Source organism: Eptatretus burgeri, chromosome 14 (assembly GCF_056783735.1).
Source record: "Eptatretus burgeri isolate ZD-2024b chromosome 14, Ebu_testis_v1, whole genome shotgun sequence".
Lineage (NCBI taxonomy): Eukaryota > Metazoa > Chordata > Myxini > Myxiniformes > Myxinidae > Eptatretus > Eptatretus burgeri.
Genome location: NC_140974.1, coordinates 66,183,180 through 66,203,289, shown reverse-complemented (window position 1 = coordinate 66,203,289; position 20,110 = coordinate 66,183,180). Strand labels below are relative to the sequence as shown.

Below are 20,110 nucleotides of genomic sequence, written 5' to 3'. Positions count from 1 at the left end.
TGAAGGTGAAAGAGGTTGTTTCTGTCTGTTTGCTTGTTTGTCTTTGTGTGCATGATATCCCAAAAAGTTGTGGACGAATCCAGATGGAATTTTGCAGACAGGTTGTGTGTGTGACATGGACAAACTGATGAGATTTTGGTGAAGATCTGGATCTGCATCCGACTACTAGAAAAAAAACAAATTTTTGAAGTGATTCTTTACCATTGAGAGATCGTGCCAAAAACTATATCTAGCACGATATCTCAAAGTTGTGGACGGATTCGGTCGAAACTTGGTGGAAATGTGTGTGTGATGAAGATTTGATTCGATTTTGGTGAAGATCCGAATCCAGATCTGGATACGAGAGTTATTTAATTTTTAAGTGATTCTTCACCATTGAGATAGGGTGAAAAACGAAATGGTACTGTATAGCATGATATTTTAAAAATGTCATGGGCCTGATATATTCTCGTGGCAGAGGTATGTGCTCTACCGAGTGCCCTTCTCGTTATGCATGTTATACAAGACCAAACGTCGTTTGGCCAAACATTCATATGTGTGTTGAAAACGAACTCGCTGCTTTGAATAGTCGACGGCATTCAACTTTTGTTTGAGGTTTGACCTGGGCCCCACTTTTCTTAATGTTGTTCCCTTTCTTGAATGCAAGTATGTCAATGCTGTTTTCCACAGCCTGGTGTGTTGGCGCAGTGGTTAGGGCAGCGGCTTGGGATCCAAAAGGTCCTGAGTTCAAGCCCCGTTGGGCCACTGAATTAATACACCAGGGGGTTGACTCAGCCTGTCATCCTTCCGAGGTCGGCGAAATGAGTACCAGTATACTGGGCCGGTGTATACCCCGGTTAAAATAGGTGTACCATATCCCTGTGTCGTAAGAGGCGACCAGGGTTGCGTCAGGAAGGGCATCCGGCGTAAAACATGTGCCAAATCACTATGCGGATCGGATGATCCGCTGTGGCGACCCCTAACGGGAGCAGCCGAAAGGAGAAGAAGAAGAAGAAGAAGAAGAAGAAGAAGAAGTATGTCAATGCTGTGTCTTTGTTTTTATTTTATTTTATTTTAATTAATTAATTTCTTTAAATATTATCCAGGGCATCATGATAAATTCTGATTCTGAGTTTAACTTCCCACCTTGTCACTCAGTATACAACCAGGGTTGGTCAAGTTTGGAACGGCATTTATTCCTGTTTGTCCCTTCCTCTAATTACCCCATGCACGCAAAGTGAAAAGCAGGGTGAAGCAATTGGTTCATTTCCATCTGTCTGTCCATCTGTTTGTAAACGTCACTTTGATGGAGGAACAACTTATTTAAATTGAATGCTATATTTTGAACCCTAATCAGAAAACAAGCCTGCCATTTTACAGAACTGTAAGATCTCGACATTCACGGGGGATACATTCCTGGAAAATGCCGTGAATGTCAGGGCATTGTTTCAATGAGAAAAGGGGGATAGGTGTTTTATATACATATATATATATATATATACATACATACATACATACATACATACATACATACATACATACATACATACATACATATGCACATGCTTCCCCATTCTGAGGTTGCTCACCTGCATTTGATTTTTTTTTTTCATTTATTTATATTTTCATTTACGGATGCTTTCCAACGGTTCTGTGATTATTTATTTTATTTCCTGGTGTATCGGCTTCAGTGTCCGTCTGCACACAATTTCAGCTTTCTACGTCACCCGGAAGGCACCGATCATTAATATCAGTTTTTAGAAAGCTTTATATATTAGATTTACACTTCATAACTCGTCTCCTATATCCACCGCCGCTGATATTCAGCCTGGGAATTCTTCCACAGAAACCTCTCTCGTATACACAGATTGATCCCACCGCTTCTTCAATTATCTTACTAATGGTCCTGCTCTTCCTACTCTGAATCCTGTGGTGAGTGAGACAGTTGCTTTAAAACCACTTGCGTTCTCCTCCTGGAGGGCAAATCCGACTGAAGGCAACCTCAGATAATTCCACAAAGCCCACAACAAGTGTGTGCGTCTTTTCAGGAGAGGCAGAAAACATCTGTCCAATCTCAAGAATGAGCTTTCAAACTTGTCTCCTCCCTCTACAACCTGGTGGTGCCTTGTTAAGTCTGTCTCTGGTGTGTGCTCCCTTCCCTCACTTCAAATGGCACCACGTGGAGGATGCCCAGTTGGCATCTGGCTTTGCAGCCTAACTTGGGAATGTAGCTTGTCCAATAGGGATCATGGCTGAGAGTGGGTCCCAAGAGTTTTCATGACTGAACCTTTTGAGAGGGTTGGTGAGAAAGTAGATTGGGAGGGTTTGCGGAACGGTCCTTTCGGGGTGGGGGGCGGATAGAGAGAAGCAGATGCAGATTGTTCTCAGGGTTGAAAGACATATTGCAAGTGCTTGACCAGTTTGTGATTTTTGTCTGACGTCTTAGGAGAGAGAGACGAGGCTGCTGCCTGTCTGTCAGAATAAAGAGATATATCACAGCAAAGAGATAAAGAAGATTTTCCAGACAGTCCGGGTGATCATTGCTGTAGATTAGGAATAAGATGAGGCCAAGAACACTGATTGGGGTACTCCAGCCTTGACGGAAAGATGAAAGGGTTCCAATGAGAGCCACATGTTGGCTACGAGAGGGGAGGAAATCAGTAATCTAAGAGTGGAGTTGGCCTTGGATTCCATAGGCAGACAGTTTGGAGAGCAAGGCAGGATGCCAGATCGTCATCAGCTCGAGATATGTCCCTGATCTCACGTCTGATATTGAGGGCCTCCGTCCACATTTAGGAGAGTCGAAGCAGCATGTCGAAGGTCTAATGACCAGGTCTGAATCCGATTTGATCTGAGATGAGGCTGTTGGAGAAAAGGAATTATTTTATGTCAACTGTGATGATGGATTCCAAGACCTTGTTGGTGATTGGAAGTAAAGCTGATTGTGCTGTGGTTTCAGGGATCCATTTTTGCACCTTTTTATGTAATGCTGTTATGTTGGCTGATTTTCAAGCAGGAGGAAGATGACCTATGGTAAATGGCAGAGAAAGTAAGCGCAAGAGCAACAGAGCAGGTTTTTTGGACACATGAGCTGATTCTGTCCGGTCCAGTTGCAGTCAGAGTCAAGGGTTGCCATAAATGTTCCCCCCCTTTTCAGGTGCAAAAGACATAATTCAGGAGCAGTTGGGTACGACTGGGAAAGGTGGGTACAGAGAGACAGAGACAGACGTGACACAATATTTGGAAGCAAACACAGAATTGAGGCATTCAGCCTTCTCACGAGCAGAGTTGGATGCGCTGCCATTTGAAGAGAGGGAAGGGATGGTGGGGGAGCATGCACCAGAGAAGGACTTGAAAAGGTGCCACTGGATTTTAGAGGGAGACGAGACGAGTTTGAAAGCTCATTCTTGAGATTGGGCAGATGTTTTCCGTCTCTCCTGAGAGGAGAGACACACTTGTTGCGGGCTTTGTGGAATGATCTGAGGTTGCCTTCAGTCGGATTTGCCTTCCGGGAGAAGAATGGAAGTTGTTTTCAAGCATCAGCCTCACCACAGGATTTAGAGTACCAAGAATGGGAGGATGGGATGAATCTGTGCCTCAGAGCAGGTTTCTGTGGCAGAATTCCCAAGCTGAATTATCGGTGGTGGTGGTGGATATAGCAGACCAGTCCTGGAGTGTTTCAATAAATAAACACCTACCAACACGTGAATGTAGAAACAGGTCACAGTTTATAAACCGCTAATATGCGAGGTCCGTGAATGTCGGGGTTCCATGGTACTGTACTTTGTCGTCCCGATCACGCATGCGCAATTTTTATTTTTATTTTTTATTAACTGTTTTCCTGTCTGGCAGTCAAACAAAATTAAAAATCATTCCAAACAGGAAACTTAGTTTTTAAAGGACACAAACAACAGGCATGAAGATCTAATGTAGCATGTTAAATCGGGTGGTGTAATTGACACTGCATTAACGGCGATAAAATGGTACATTCTGGAATGAATTTATTCATACAACTTTTACAATCTTCCTTTTATTTGAATTTAATTATGTACTTGAAGACTGTAAAACACAAATCTGCTTCTTTACATTTCAAAGAACCTCCAGTTTAGCAGAACTTGGACGTGTGACATAGGGTGGTGTATAACACTGCTTCAAGAGAGCTAAACTTCTGGAATTTATTTTTAACGATCTTTTAAATCATTATCTTATTTAAATTTAAGTATATACTTCAACACTGCGTGGTAACGTGTTGTGTGAACTCGAGTTTTATTTTGCTTTTATCAGTGACGAACCCATCCTTCGTGATTTCTGTGGTTGTGTTTGTGGACACAGGTATGTTGCTACGCTGGTTCATTGCTCTGTATGACCTTGAAGTTGTTGAGGAAGAGGCCTTCCTTGCTTGGAAAGAAGATCTTGCTCAAGAGTTCCCAGGAAAGGGAAAAGCTCTTTTCCAGGTTTGTTATTTTTTTTGTTTGTTTGTTATTTTTATGAAATATTTTTGACTCCTCGGCCGGAGGTGTTTTCAGGTTGTCTGTCCGTTCACAGGTTGGTGTTTTTTTTTTTTTGTGGTACCACAATAACTTGTGATTTACTCTCTTGTGAGTGCAGTCTTCTAGCTGCTGGTTGCATCATTGGTTGGGGATGCGGCGATGCCGCTGATGCAGTTTTCCTATTACCAGTACACTGGTACTCATTTTGCCGACCTCGGAAGGATGACAGGCTGAGTCAACCCCACCTGGTATTAATTCAGCAGCCAACAGGGCTTGAACTCAGGACCCTAGTATCCCACGTCAGCCACCCTAACCGCTAAGCCAACGCCAGGCTTGCCTGTGAATTACCGAAGGGATTTCAACCAAACTTGGCACAAGTACCGACTATCATACAAAGATGAACTGGTTCAATTTTGGATTCAAAAGGTCAAATGTTGCTAAGTATTCATTTATATTAATCAGCTGGTTCACATATATTATCACTATGCTGTCTTAATAGACAAATAGCAAGTATAGTGCAAAGTTTCCTGAATTTTTCACGTGTACCTTTTATTAAAATCAAATGTAACAGTGGGTTGACATCTGACACGGGTGGAGGCAGATTCATCAACGTAAATTCTATTTTTTAGTTTAGTAGTTTTAGACCTCTTATTTGTTTAAATTGACTGATTATTTGCTTCTCAACTTGTCAGGTGAACCAGTGGCTAACATGGCTCGAGACTGCAGAAGAAGATGAATCTGAGGAAGAGGACGATGATGCCGACTAATGAAGTTGTGGAAATATTGAGGTGGAGACCAGGAGTATTGAGAATATTGTGACGAAGTATGACTTTGGCTGTAACAAACTTGGCATCTGCAAGAAGGGTGTTTTAACTGTTAATGGGTGGCTGTGTGTGACTGTCTGCGTGTGCTTGCCTTCCCGTCTGCCTGTCTGTCTGCCTGTTTGTTTCTGTATGCATGTGCGTACCTGTGTGTGTGTGCCCATGGGCTCTTACCCGTGCCGTGGGTGTCCATGCATGGCAAATCCACTTGTGCTTTAATTTTCAGTGTTGTGGTTACCAAAGGAAGTGTGGCTTTTGAAATGAATGTAACCACAAGAATTACACGGATTTGGTCACTGGTATTAAACATTTCGATCAGTCTCCTTTCCAGTTTGTGCTTTTTAACCACCTTTTTTTTACACACCTGCCACAGTCGTTGCGATTGGCATTGGCTTCTCTCCACCTGAGCTGTTGTGAAGCAGCTATACCATTGCCAGTGTTCCTTCTGAGACATTGCTTGTGATCAGTGATGACTGAGCTAGTCATTAAGTATGGAAACTGACCCAAGGGGTTGCTGTGTGATGAAAGCCAGGACAAGTCTATCTGTGATCATCTTTCATTGAAATTTTTTTAACACATCATGCATGCTTGTTCCCCCCCCCCCCAACAATACCCTTACCCATTTAATTAGCAACTTTTACCATCCGCACTGTTTTGGCTCACGCTGTATCGAATAAACATCTCCTGCCTCATGACATTTGCTTTTAATTCCTTTGAAAATAAGATTGTAACATTAAAAAAAAAATTCTGCAGTTGGTGTACTTTTTATCCCCCGCCGCGTGGCGGAAGGGGGATATTGTTGTCACCCAGGTCGTCCGGCTGTCCGTCCGGGCGTCAACATTTATAGCTGTGAGTGTGATGACTCATAAACTGTTTGCCATATCGATTTGAAATTTGAGTCACACATGTACCACCTGAAAAGGAAGAACCCTATTGATTTTGGGCGTGGCCGGATCAAAGATGGCCGACTGGGGTGGCCATTTTGAAAAAAATTTTTTTGTAATAAATGGAAAACCGCTTATCTGATTTTAATTATTTTTGGTTACTACGTTCCTCACCCCTGGGGAACTTTTTCGAGATGATGACCAAATGGTGTCTTGTTTCCAATTCACCTCTCATTATCTGGAATATGAATGACCTTTTTCATTCAATGGTGGGGGATTCCCCATCTCTGATGGTATATTTTTCTTTTTTTCAGCATGAAGCACCAGACTTAGAAATATGGATTTTGCATGAATGGTTTGACCAGCCTTGCATTTTTTTTCTTTGTATGGACTAATAAGACTCGTACAAGAGCTAAATCGCATAATGTACAAGGGGAGCAGGAGAGGGAAGGAAAAAAAACTAGTGTGGAACAGACATGAGATCTGTGGGAGGGAGAGGGATGGGGTGGGGTACATGGGAAACAAGATGGACACAACAGGGACTTTCAGGAAGGCAGGGAATTTTAAGGAGGTAGGTTTGGAATGGATTAATGGGGGGGATAAAGATCATGGTTTTGGATGGGGGAAGATAAGAGATGGTGTCGAACAGCTGTTTTGAAGACCTTGGAGGGAAGAGTGGGATTGAAGAGTGTGGGAGTTTGTTCCAAAGGTGGGGGAAAAGAAGAATGAAAGAGTGAAGGTGAGCAGTGATTGTTAATTTTGGTAGTTTTACCAGAAGGAGGTTGTTGGTGGACCTTGAGCACCCTGTGGAAATATGGGGGGGGGCATATATCAGACAGAGCCAGGGGGGGTGCAAGGCTGGAGAGGAGATGGTAGAAGACAGAGACCACCGACCTGCCTGCGGTGATCGTGAGAGACCCAAAGATTCAGCCTTATTGCAGGAGATACCAATGATCCTAAATGCCTTTGTTTCCACAGCACGAAGCAGAGAACAGTGAGAGGCAGGAGCACTAGCCCAGAGGGGAGAGCAGTATTCCATCAGGCTGTGGACAAAAGCTTTGTCTGTGGTCAGGAGCTCAGGTGTGCCAAGGTCGGACTTTGAACGACGGAGGATTCCCAGTCGGTGACTGGCTTTTCGAGGCCAGCTTGGAAATGTGGCTTTCCTAGGAAAGATCATGGCAGAGGGTGAGACCCACAAGCTTAAATGAAAGGCCTTCTTCAAGAGGATTGTTGAGAAAGTAGATGGGGGGGGGGGTGAGGATCTGCAGAGAGTGAAGCGGCTGCTGTTTGCCGATCTGAGGGATGACAGATGGTATGGCAGTGGGTGGAGTCATCAGCAAAGAGATGAAGAGGATTTTCCAGAGTCAGAGAGATCATTGATGAAAACCAGAAAAAGAACAGGGTGCAGAACGCAACCTTGAGGAACTCCAACCTGGACAGGAAGAGGGGATGAGAACTTGATTAAGGGCCACACTTTGGCTGTGACAGGAGAGGAAGTCTGCGAGCCATGAGTGGAGATGTTCTTAGATAACATAGGAAGAGTTTGATGAGCAGGGTAGGGTGCCAAACTGTATTGAAGGCATTGAGGATCTCCATCCATTGTTGGGAGAGCAGAAGCAGCATATCCAGAGTAGAGTGACCTGGTCTGAATCCTAATTAATGATCAGAAATCAGGCCATTGGAGGAGAGGAAGGATTTAATGTCTTAAGTGATTATGGATTCCACAACCTTGCTGATGAGGGGAAGAAGACTGATTGGTCTGCAGTTGCAGGGATCTGTTTTTGCACCTTTTTGTGCAGAGTGGTAATGTTTGCTGATTTCCAAGCCGATGACCTTGAGCAAATGAGGGTGAAGAGGGCAGGTTTTTTTTTTTTAGGACACGTGGGCTGATGCCATTTGGACCAGTTTATAGAATCTGAGTTGAGGTTTTACAGCAAGCTCTCCTTTTCAGGAGAAAAGGACAGAGTCCAGGAACAGCTGGGTATGACTGGATAAGGTGCGTACAGAAAGCAAAGCGTTTGGGGCACAAGATTTAGATGTAAACACTTTCGGCATTCAGCCTTTTCATGTGCAGTGTCAGCTGTGTGGCCATTTGAGTTAATGAAGGGGGAACATACACCAGAAACAGACGGAACGAGATGCCACCAGGATTTGGAGGAGGGAGACAGGTTTGAGATCAGAAACATGTTTTCTGGCTCTCTTGAGGGTGGACACACACACACACACACCCGTACCCGTTCTGAGCTTTGTGCAAGGAACTGAGATTGCCTTCAGTTGGATTAGCCTTCCATGAGGTGAAGGCAAGTGGTTTCAGGACAACTGCCTTGCCACAAGCTTCAATGTACTATGGATGGGAGGAAGGGTAGGACAACTGAAGACAAAATGGGATACATCTGTGCATGAGAGAGTAAGTTTCGTTGACAATTCTCGTGGTGTGTTGATGTTGGAGAAAGTAGCGATGGGAGACCAGTTGAGAAGTTTGATGGCTGCTTCAAGTCCCTGGCAGTCGGCTTGAGTGAAATGCCAGACTCGACTGCGCTGAGGAGTTTCTCGAACAGCCAGAGAAATGTCCACTTTGAGAAGCATGTGGTCAGATTAATCGATTGGAGCAAAGGAAAATCAGGTATTTTCAGGGAAAATGGTCAAAATCAGATCCAGAAGAGATAGAGTACCGTTGGTTGAGATCCGGGTCGGGAAATTGACCGATTGAGCCAGTCCCAATGAGTTGCAGAAAGCGTTTGCTGAAGTGCCATGGCAGGTGAAGGAGGTACCCACTCCTCTCCAACTGGCATGATGACAATTTAAGTTACCACATATGAGTAAGAGGGAGGGTAGGACGAGGGAGCTCTTCCTTTTGTTACTTCTGCCACCAAAGATGGATGGAGGCTATATTTTCGTCTGTCTGTCTGTCTGTGAACATATCTCATAGTTATGGATGGATTTGGACGAAATTTGGTGGACAGGTTGGATGTGATAAGGAAGAATTGATTAGATTTTGGTGAAGATCCGGATACAATAATTTTTTTAAGTGATCCTTCACCATGAAGAGATGGAGCCAAAAACGATTTATAGCACGATATCTCAAGTTGTGGATGAGTTGGTTACATTAGCTCTTTTCAACCTTTTTGTTTTTGATGAACCTTCCCCTTGACCAAGCCAGTCCAGTCTCACTCTCCCCCTCTGACATGACTTCTCCAGCTTGATGAAGTGTATATTCACCATATTGTGAATCAGTTAGTCACCATGCAAGCAAATATTGTGTTTAATTTGGTCTTCGTGATTCTTCATTTCCCTGCCCTGGAGAAAAAAATAAGGAACAACATAGCAATACAGCCTCTTCTATGTACGTCTCATACAAAGAGCATGTATGATACACATACAGAGTATAGAGTATGAAACACGAACAAAGCAGTCGTGTCGGAAAAACTTTTTGAAATACGACTCTTCTCACCCTGCTTGATAAGAAGATTCAGTGGCTAATTTGCTGTTGGATTTCCCCTGCTGGCCTTTCAAACTGGGGGATGAGGGAATTTTCTAACGCTCCTTCCCCTCATCAAGCCGTCAACATCAGCCAAACAGTTTTGTTTTCTCATCTTGATGTCGATGACATTCCAACCCTCCCCCAGCCTATGAGAGATAGAAGTCGTCCCCATTTTCTCCAGTATGTCCGACGCTGCGGAGGTCAGCTTCTCATATTCAGCAACCTTCAATCGTGAAACCCAGAACTCGGTGTATAGCTCCTGATGAAATCGACTTTTCTGGAAGAAGTTGCTTTGCAGCTGATCATGATCTTCCTTTCCACTGATAGTTTGCTGAAAGAGATTGATCACCGACCCCCCCCCCCCCATAGAAGCTTCAAGATGCTTGGAATCTGCCCCTGGAAAAAGAAACTCAAGGTTCTCAGCCAGGGGCTGCAAGTGATCTACATTTTGCAATCTCGGGAGAGATCCACTTCTTCCCATCTGCGGTGAGTTATAAATTCCTTCAGTGCTGGAAAATCTGAGCAGTCATTCACATTCCGCTTCCAATGGGGAACCTTTTCTTGAAAGGATCAACTCGACTCGTCACTCCAAAGATATCACCATTCCGACCTTGAAGAGAAACATTCAAACGTCCAAGATGTTTGAAAACATTTTGGGCCAGCCCACCAATATCTGTCGTTTAATCCAACTGTAGGACATGGAGATGGACATGTACCCCACCCCAACTGTAGGACATGGACATGTACCCCACCCCATCCCTCTCCACATCACAGCATGGAGATGCTTTCAACATCAACAAGTGTTCCTCTTCCAGATCATCTGTGAGAACGATGCTTCTTCGTTTCATGCTGTTATCTCACAGTGACAGTCTCATCACCTCTTGAACTGCCTTTCGTCCACCGTTCAAACAAGGCAGTACGATGTTTTCGCGTCCGTGTACGGCCTCTTCTTGAGCATGAGGGTATGAGCTATTCGTAACGAGGTAAGGACCAACTTTTTCTCAGCTTGATCAGGGAAGCTCACGTGTTCCTCCAACAGTTTCTGCTGCTCAGAACATAAAAGGCACTGCGAAGATGAGTGTTTTTTGTTCTCTTCTTCTGGAGGCAGAAAAAAAATCCATAGCAGACGTAGTTCTTGGTCCATTTGCGCCGTTTCACCACTTGGACATGATGAAAGCAGCGACAGGAAAAACCGAAAACTGGGGGAAGAAAAGGACATAGAATCATCTATGATCATGACTATGAACATCGATAGATAAATACACGATTAGCAGGAGTAGTTCAACAAGTCGTGCAAGTCCAGGCTCAAGTCAGCCAAATATAACTCGATCAGATGAGCTCACCGCTACGGTTTCACTCACCCTTTCACTGACCTACCCCTGAATTCTCACTGATCGTCCCAGGGCGGGTCAGGCACCTCGGATGACGAGCACAGGGTTAGATGACATGACGAGAACAAGCAGATTAGATTTTGGAGTTCCAGAGATACAAAACGTGAACGACTCACCCTGGTCTCCGGTGGGGAGCATGCGATGCCATTCTTGCGCGATAACCGTTCAAACGTGGCATGTCGCTGCGAGCGAGCGGCCGCCATGTTTCAACACTTGACGCTCGACGCCTTCCCAACTCAGGAAGAGGAAGTTACCAACGCATTCCTACTTTCCCGAACCTTGGGAAAGGGAGCGCGAACTGAACAAAATAAGGAAAGATAGGCGAAATAAAAAAGCAAAATAAAGCTTGAATGCGAAAAGTTTTTGAATTTTGAAACGACTAACTTGCACGGCGGACCCTTCGAAAGCGAGTGCTGATTGCTATGCGCAGGGCGACGACAAGGCCTCCATTATCGGCCATCGGAAGGGATGGGCGAGTGAGCTGCAGGCCGCCACCTTGGCAGTGCAAAAAAAACAAAAAAAAACCCTCACTCCAAGTACACGGCCCTGGCCAGGATGTGGCAAGCATCCTGCTTGGGCATAGGAGCAAGAGTTAGCAGGATGGGTTTAGCTTCGTTCAACCGTCCTCATGGGGGCATGAGTCATCCTCCATGGGGCCCATGGACTAGTTAGTGGGAAAGTAGACTTCGATTTAGAATGGATTTGGGAGACATGGACTGACATGGAATGTGTAGTGGGGACGTAGATTAGCTACGTAGAATTAAAAGGAACGTGCATTAGAGTAAGGGACGACGAGGGAGCACGAGATAGTTAGGGGAACATAGGTAGAGTGTTGGTGTGAAAATAAAAGTGAAAGAAAGATGTATGATGAGTGAATGTGGGACAGCGGGCCATACACATTTTCATACATACACATTTTCTCATCATGAACGAGGAGCCTCCATGACGGGTCTTGCTATTGGCTCCATCAAGGCACGTGACGAAATATCGGAAGTTGTTGTTATTGCCTTAAGGACGCGGCTCTTGGACACATTTGTCCTTGTTTTGTCATAGACATCCACATACATACCCTGGTGATGTCTGGACCTGTCACAACGTTTACTTCCCCATATCTCCTCCCCCAATGTGTTTAAGTTTACTTGGAGAAAAGCCGGTCAAAATGACTGGTTGCCAAAACTTAGCACAACACCGCGGACTACAATACACACAGAATTAGATATTACATCCGATTAATTAATTTACATTTCAAACATGGCCTCCAAATCCAGTCGCCGACTGGGCGTCCTGCTCCTTCCTCGTCCTTCCTCAGTCCTTCCTCGGTACAAAGTCCTTCCTTGGCCCACCTGAGCTCCTGACCACTTACAAAGCTTTCGTCCGCAGCCTCATGGAGTACTGCTCTCCCCTCTGGGCTGGTGCTCCTGCCTCCCACCTTTCTCGGCTTCACGCTGTGGAAACCAAGGTATTTCGGATAATTGGCATCTCCCGCAATGAGACTGAGTCCTTGGGCCTCTCACTCTCTCACCACAGGCTGGTTGGTGGTCTTTCTGTCTTATACCGTCTCCTCTCCGGTCTCACCCCCCCCCATGCTCTCCCTGTGATTTGTCCCCACCACATTTCCGCAAGGTGCTCAAGATCCGCCGAACAACCCCCTTTTGGTAAAACTACTAAAATCACGAATCACTGCTCACCTGCACTCTTTCATTCCTCTTTTTCCGACCTTTGGAATAAACTCCCTCACTCTATTGAATCCAGGCTAACCCCCGCTTTCGCAGGGAAAATGGCCTTAAAATGCTTGCTGTTGTTGTACTCTATTCAATCCCATTCTTTCCTCCAGGCCTTCAAAACAGCTGTTCTCCACCACCTCTTATCATTCCCTTTCCAAATCCTCGATCTTTTCTCCCCCTCTTAATCCACCCAAGCCCACCTCCTTCAAATACCCTGCTTTCCTTCCTGAAAGTCACTATAATGTCCATCTTGTTTTCCCCGTGTTCCCCGCCCCATCCCTCTCCCTTCCACAGATCTCCTAATGTCTCTGTTCCCCACTGTTTTGTCCTTCCCACTCCCACCCCTCTTGTCTCATGTCCCCCTTGTTGTGCGTTGTGTGGTCGCTCTCATACGAGCCTCGACAAGATACACAAAATATATATATATATATATATATATATATATATATATATATATATATATATATATATATATATTTGCCACGATCAAATACCAGTTGTCGCCGGGAATACTGCGAGGGGGGGGGAGAGTGGTGAGAGGGAGAGGGGTGGGGGAGTGAGAGAGGGGGAGTGAGGAGGTGCAGGAGGGAGAGTGGGGAGGTAGAGGGGGAAGGAAAAGAGGGAGTGGGAGAGAGGAGGGATGGGTGAGTGAGGAGGGGTAGGTGAGTGAGGAGGGTGGGGGAAGAGATGGCAGATGTGCGGTGAATGGCTAATTACAATTCATACTGTCTCATCAAAATGATTCTGCATAGAATAACAGTGAAGATGGAAACAAAATAATGTCTGAAATGCATTTTTATACTGGCCATCCTATAAATACTGCCCAGACGTGTCCGGAGAAAAACTCCCGTCCGAACATAAGCACCACCCGCACACATTTAGAGACAAACTCCCATTCGGAGATAAATACTATCCGGACATGTCTGGAGACAAAGACCACCCGGATATAACCACCGTCCAGACACGTATGGAGATAACCACTGTCCAGATACAGAGAGAGAGAGGGAGAGGTGGGAGGAGGGTGCTGCACTGCATTGGGAGGGAGTTTAGCAAGGGTGGGACAAAGAGAGAGAGAGAGAGGGGTGGGGGTAGCGGAGTTAGCAGAGACAATATGTTATACTTCATGAACAACACACACACACACACACACACACACACACACACACACACACACACACACACACACACACACACACACACACACACACACACACACACACACACACACACAGTTATATTAGCCATTACAACAGTAAAGCCAGTTACGACGCTTGATGTATTTTTTTAAAAAATTCACCTTCAGATGTTAAAAATCAACTTGAGTAATCCCCCAACAGCCAACATTTTATAAATGTCTGTCTCTGCCCTTGGGCGGGTTACAAGTTCACAAAATCACATTCTCCTCCCAGAAGAAAACCCTTGTGACTCAGTCTGCCTGCTTGTTTAGCACGTAAAGTATTGTGATCCATCTGAAGGAGAAATGCAAACCAACCGGTTGTCCTTGTGAAAGGTTTTTTGAAACCACAAGGTTTTTGAAACCACACTTTTCAAGGTATAGTAAAGGAGTCACAGTTTCAGATGAAGGAATAATGAAATTATTTTGCTAAATACATCACAAATAATATTACAATGCATTTCGTTCATGTACCATTCTCAGAAATATTACTTGTCCAGCGATAGTAAGAAAATACTGAGGACAATTCTTCTCCGTCCATTGGTAGCACAAAGCTGCGGGGTCGCATCGTTGACCGAGGGTGAAGTTGAAACACCGATGTAATACCCTCTGTAGGTTCGGGTAAGAATTTGTAATTTGTTCATGGTGCCGGCACCTACTCTTCGAGAAGGACACCATGGGATCTTTAAGGTCCAACAACTCATGCCAGGTGGCACGTCCATTCTGGAGACGGCACACACATTGATGAATCACCCTACCTGTGAAACACCAGGAGGAGGACGAGGAGCAGATTGGGACCACACTCTGTGCAGAGCGTTGGTGCTGCTTAAGCAGTCTCCTTGGCTATCGGGCACAATCCTGGACGGGTCGTCACTCCAACACAGGATACCAACAAGCTGGAACTCATTTTGCTGACCTCGGAAAGATGACAGGTTGAGTTAACCCTGTCAACAGCTCAACAGTAGTTCAACAGCTGAACGGGATTTGAACTCAGGACCCGAGGATCCAAAGCCCACCAACCTAACCATAAAGCCAACACCAGGTTGTTGTGTGAAACACCAGGATGGGACTTTTTAGCCGGGTAGGGATTCAAACCCATGCTACACAGCTTCGAGGCTCGTGTGCGTCCTCCAAGCCATCCTGTCAGCCACTTGGGAGGATAAAATTGCTATACTCTCATATTTTCACAGAAAAGTACAGAATGTTCAGAAGAGTTCCAAATATATATATATGTATATATATATATATATATATATATATATATATATATATATATATATATATATATATGTATATGTATATTTGTATGTATATATACATAATTATACATGTAAATATACAAATATAAAAACATATATGAATACATACATATATGGGACATTTTCACAAAAGCGGGTCAGGTAACGGTAAAGACTGTCCGAGAATTTTTATCAAGCATATTTTGCCCAGTCAGTGCAGAGGCCTCATGGTGATCCTGCGTTGCTGACGTCGTTCGAACTTTTTTCTCGGCCTTATAAAGGGTTCAAGCATTATTTCGAGAATATCAAAGAAAGTTGATTTTTGAGTTTGTTCTTTACCGTTACCTGACCCACTTTTGTGAAAATGTCCCATATACAGGGTGGCCCGAAAGTTACTTTACCCCTGATAAATTTCTCGCACTTCCCTCCATCCCTTCCCCTCTGCCCTCGCCCCCTCGCCCGCCATGGTATGTGGAAACACTGACTCAGAAATATGATGGAGCACATACAGATACAATGACAAGTTAATTATTGCAAGTACTGTACAATAAAACTTGTATATTAAAAGAGTTCAAGAACAATGCTTCACTGGGAAGGGGTAAAGTGACTTTCAGGCCACTATATATATATATATATATATATATATATATATATATATATATATATATATATATATATATATATATATATATATATATATATATATATATATATATATATATATATATATACAGTATCTCACAAAAGTGAGTACACCCTTTACAAAAATGTACATATTTTGTTGTAACTTTTTACTTAGATGTATTATAAACACAAGACTCAAAGAAATGATAGAGTAGACATTCTGTCATACATGTACAGGCCCAAAACATTTATTTAGTGGAAACAATGTGGCATACTGGGCATATCTGTGAAAAGGGGGGGGGGGCAACAAAGGTGAGTACACCCGATGGACTCTCACATTGAAGTGTTATTGTTTTCAGTATTTTTTATGACCACCATTGTTTTTGAGCACAGCAGCTATTCTACTCGGTATGGAGTTGACCAGTGTTCCGCATGTCGCTGCTGGGATCCTGTTCCACTCCTCTGCAATGACTTCTCGAAGTTGCGTGATGTTGGACACCTTTCGTCCCTCAACCTCACATTTCAGGATGCCCCACAGGTGTTCTATTGGGTTTACATCAGGTGACATGCTTGGCCACTCCAACACATTGACCCGACTTCTTCAGAAAGGCAGTTGTCTGCTTGGAACGATGCTTCGGATCATTATCGTGCTGAAATACAGCTCCTCTACCAAGTTTTCGCAGGGAGGGTAACATCTTCTCCTTCAGGATGTCATGGTACATCGTAGAATCCATGTTTCCCTCGATGAACTTGAGCTCTCCAGTACCGGCAGCACTCATGCATCCCCAAACCATGACACCACCACCACCACCACCATGCTTGACAGTACGGATAACGCACTTGTCTTGGTACTGTTCCCCAGGTCGCCGCCAGACACGCTGCACTCCATCAGATCCAAACAAATTGATCATCGTTTCATCAGACCAGAGGACATGTTGCCAGTAGTGCAGGGGCTTGGATTGATGTGCTTCAGCAAACTGTTTGTGAGTTTTCTTGTGGATCTGCTTCAGGAGAGACTTGCACCTTGGACGACGCCCATGCAACCCGACATGATGGAGTGTGTGACGTATGGTTTGCGCACTCACAGACTGGCCAGAAGCTGTAGAAATCTCTTCAGAAATCTTGGCAGCACTTTGTCTTGGAGGACTAGATTCTGAACTTGGCGAACAGTACGTGGAGTCATCTTTTCTGGTCTGCCCTGGCGAGCACAACTCATTGTTGTACGCTTCTTGGAGAACCTCTGGATGACCTTGCCATGGTGTTGGGGATTACTTTCAAAGAAGCACTGATCTTGTATCCTTGGCCATCTTTATGTTTGGCAACGATTCGATCTTTGGCATCTTTCAAGAGCTCTTTACCATGAGGAGCCATGCTGCTTTCTCAATGGCGATTGGTACAGTATTTCCTGTGCAATTACTCATTCAGCAAACAGATAAACAATTACTGCATTGAGTTCACTTCTTCACTTTTAACATACCAGGGAGTTTGCATCTCTATGGACATTATTGTTTGGTGTATTGTTTGGTGCATATTTCTATCTTTAACACTCTTTGATTTAAATATGCAGAAAATGATGAAAATGGAAGCTGGTTTACCATGCTTGACTTACTTCTTGTGCAGACAATAGTAGGGGTGAACTCACTTTTATGCCTCCTCTTTCAGAAATATTTGTAATATGCCACATTGTTTTGATGGAATGGCAGTTTTGTGCCTGCATACATATTGCAGAATGTCGACTCTGTCATTAACTTTAAGGTTTTGCTTCCAGCACAGCTACTTAAAAAGTTACACTGAATTATTTACATATTTGTGAGGGGTGTACTCACTTTTGTGAGAAACTGCATATATATATATATATATATATATATATATATATATATATATATATATATATATATATATATATATATATACACATACACATATATACACACACGCATATGTATATATACATATATATATATACATATATATATATATATATATATATATATATATATACATATATATATATATATATATACATATATATATATATATATATATATATACATATATATATATATATATATATATATACATATATACATATATATATATACATATATACATATATATATATATATATATATATATATATATATATATATACATATATATATATACATATATATATATATATACACTATCCCTGTGTCGTAAGAGGCGACCAGCGTTGCGTCAGGAAGGGCATCCGGTGTAAAACCTGTGCCAAATCATTATGCGGATCATAACGGATGATCCGCTGTGGCGACCCCTCGCGGGAGCAGCCGAAAGAAGAACAAGAAGAAGAAGATATATATTGTTGCGGATTCCGCGCCCGCTGGCGTGCTGACGGCCACGTAACTCGAATCGCGGCACGTCGCCCACCGGACGGACAATCCAGTCGTGACCCTCTCGGACTAACGCCGGGAACCAGTCACAGGTGGACCTTTCGGTCTCACCGCGATCAAGCCAATCAGCCCACGTGTGGGATAGGTTTGCTCGCCAAATTCGACCTACCTAAGTACCCACGCGGAGGGTAGACCGGGCGATCGCACCTCGCCGCAGGTCGACTTCGGACACTTTGGACACGGACACGGGCCACGGGCCACTTCGGACATCAGAATAACCGAGCGGTGTTATCGTTGACCTCGACGGTTCGATTAATTATCGGGCGTATTCAGCCCACTACCAACCCTTTACGTGAAGCAAGATGAGGATTCAATGAAGGAAATGACGAAGCGAAGCGGGAAACAGTTCAACACAAAGCACATTTATTCGCGGCACACGGGAAACACACATATACAATTCCACCAAAAGCACACAGAAAAGAAAAACACAATTCAATTTACACAAAAAGCAAATGCGACAATGCGAGGACACAATGCAGAGCTAATACCGACTACCGAGCACACGGCAACACTTATACAATTCTACTTCACAGACGGCGCCGACAACACATACCCAAAACCAAGAAAAGAATACCCTCAAGGATGAGGCGGGCCTGAGGCCGAGACCGGGTCGGCCTACCCGTCTGGTGATGAGACGCGGAGCGGCGATGGCGCCTCAACTCCGCGGGCCCCGCGGACAGTGTTTGGTAGGGGGTGGGAAAGGGGCCCCCTTGGTCGCACTATCTCAGCGCGGGGGGAAACAGGAGGGGGTTGCTGATGCTCGGGGTATAGAGGATTTTTATTGTCCCGCGACGAGCGTCTCCACCTCGGCCAGGTTGCGCTGTCGGCCTCCCTGGGGTGCAGCTCCCTGCACGACGCGAGCACCCCCTCGTCTGCCCTCGCCGCCTCTCCACAGCTCCGTCCCCTCCGTTCCGACTCCAACGCACACGACGACCAGCTCCTTCTTGCCAACTCCACCGCCCGCGAAGTCTTGACTCTCTGTTTCCGACTCTCCTACTCTCCTACTCTCCGCCTCTCTTACTCCTCTCTTACTCTCTTCCTCCTACTCTCCTACTCTCCTACTCTCCTACTCTCCTACTCTCCTACTCTCCTACTCTCCTACTCTCCTACTCTCCGACTCTCCGACTCTCCGACTCTCCGACTCTCTTCCTCTGGACTGACGAACACAGTCCTTTTATCAGCCCCGTAGCCTCGCCCTCTCCTCTTTGACGCCCTCCCTTCGACCTTTCACCTCGCTCCCCATTGGCCCGAGAAAAAGTGGGCGTGAAGGCTTTTTGATCCATAAATTTGCATATATCGATCGCCCTGGGGGCGGGGCCAATTCGCCCCTCGCTCACCGATTGGACGGCAAGAAGTGGGCGTGTGTCGTTTTTGATCCGTTTTTGAAGCACAAAATCCGTGATTTTGTACACGCTGTTCGGCGCGCGCCCTGCACGAGTCCAACACCGGTACCCACAGCGGGGCAAGAACGGTGGCGATGCTACGGTTGCGAGGTGTGACGTGAAGGTCGTGGCGGTTGTGGTGAAGCGGCGTTGTGGTTGGTGGTGGTAACAATGGCGGTTGGTCCAAATTAAAGATAGTAAAAGAAAAACGGCTATCCTGAAGAGTCGCAGCACGCATGAATGACATGTATTCCCACTAGGCAACGGGTTTGGGCCTAACTACACATGTACTTACCGAGATACCTCACCTAAGGGACCTGAATGGTGGTTTGCGAATTTGGTAACCACAACAATATGTATACATACACACAAAATATATACTGTATATATACGTATACATCCACACAAAATATATACTGTACATATATATATATATATACTGCATATATCTCTATTATAATATCAAGCTTGCACACTAAAAACTCGGCTC

General features: G+C 44.6%; 1 protein-coding gene across 1 annotated transcript in view; it reads left to right on the top strand.

The window, feature by feature from the left end:
* Positions 1 to 5,985, top strand: part of EIF4G2 (eukaryotic translation initiation factor 4 gamma 2) — a 96,074-nt gene extending 90,089 nt beyond the window's left edge. The window contains exons 21-22 of the mRNA XM_085855327.1: positions 4,312 to 4,433; positions 5,162 to 5,985. Coding sequence (XP_085711453.1) covers positions 4,312 to 4,433; positions 5,162 to 5,236 — 197 coding nt within the window. The 3' untranslated portion in view covers positions 5,237 to 5,985. The remainder of the gene's footprint in view (positions 1 to 4,311; positions 4,434 to 5,161) is intronic.
* The last annotated feature ends 14,125 nt before the right edge of the window (positions 5,986 to 20,110 follow it).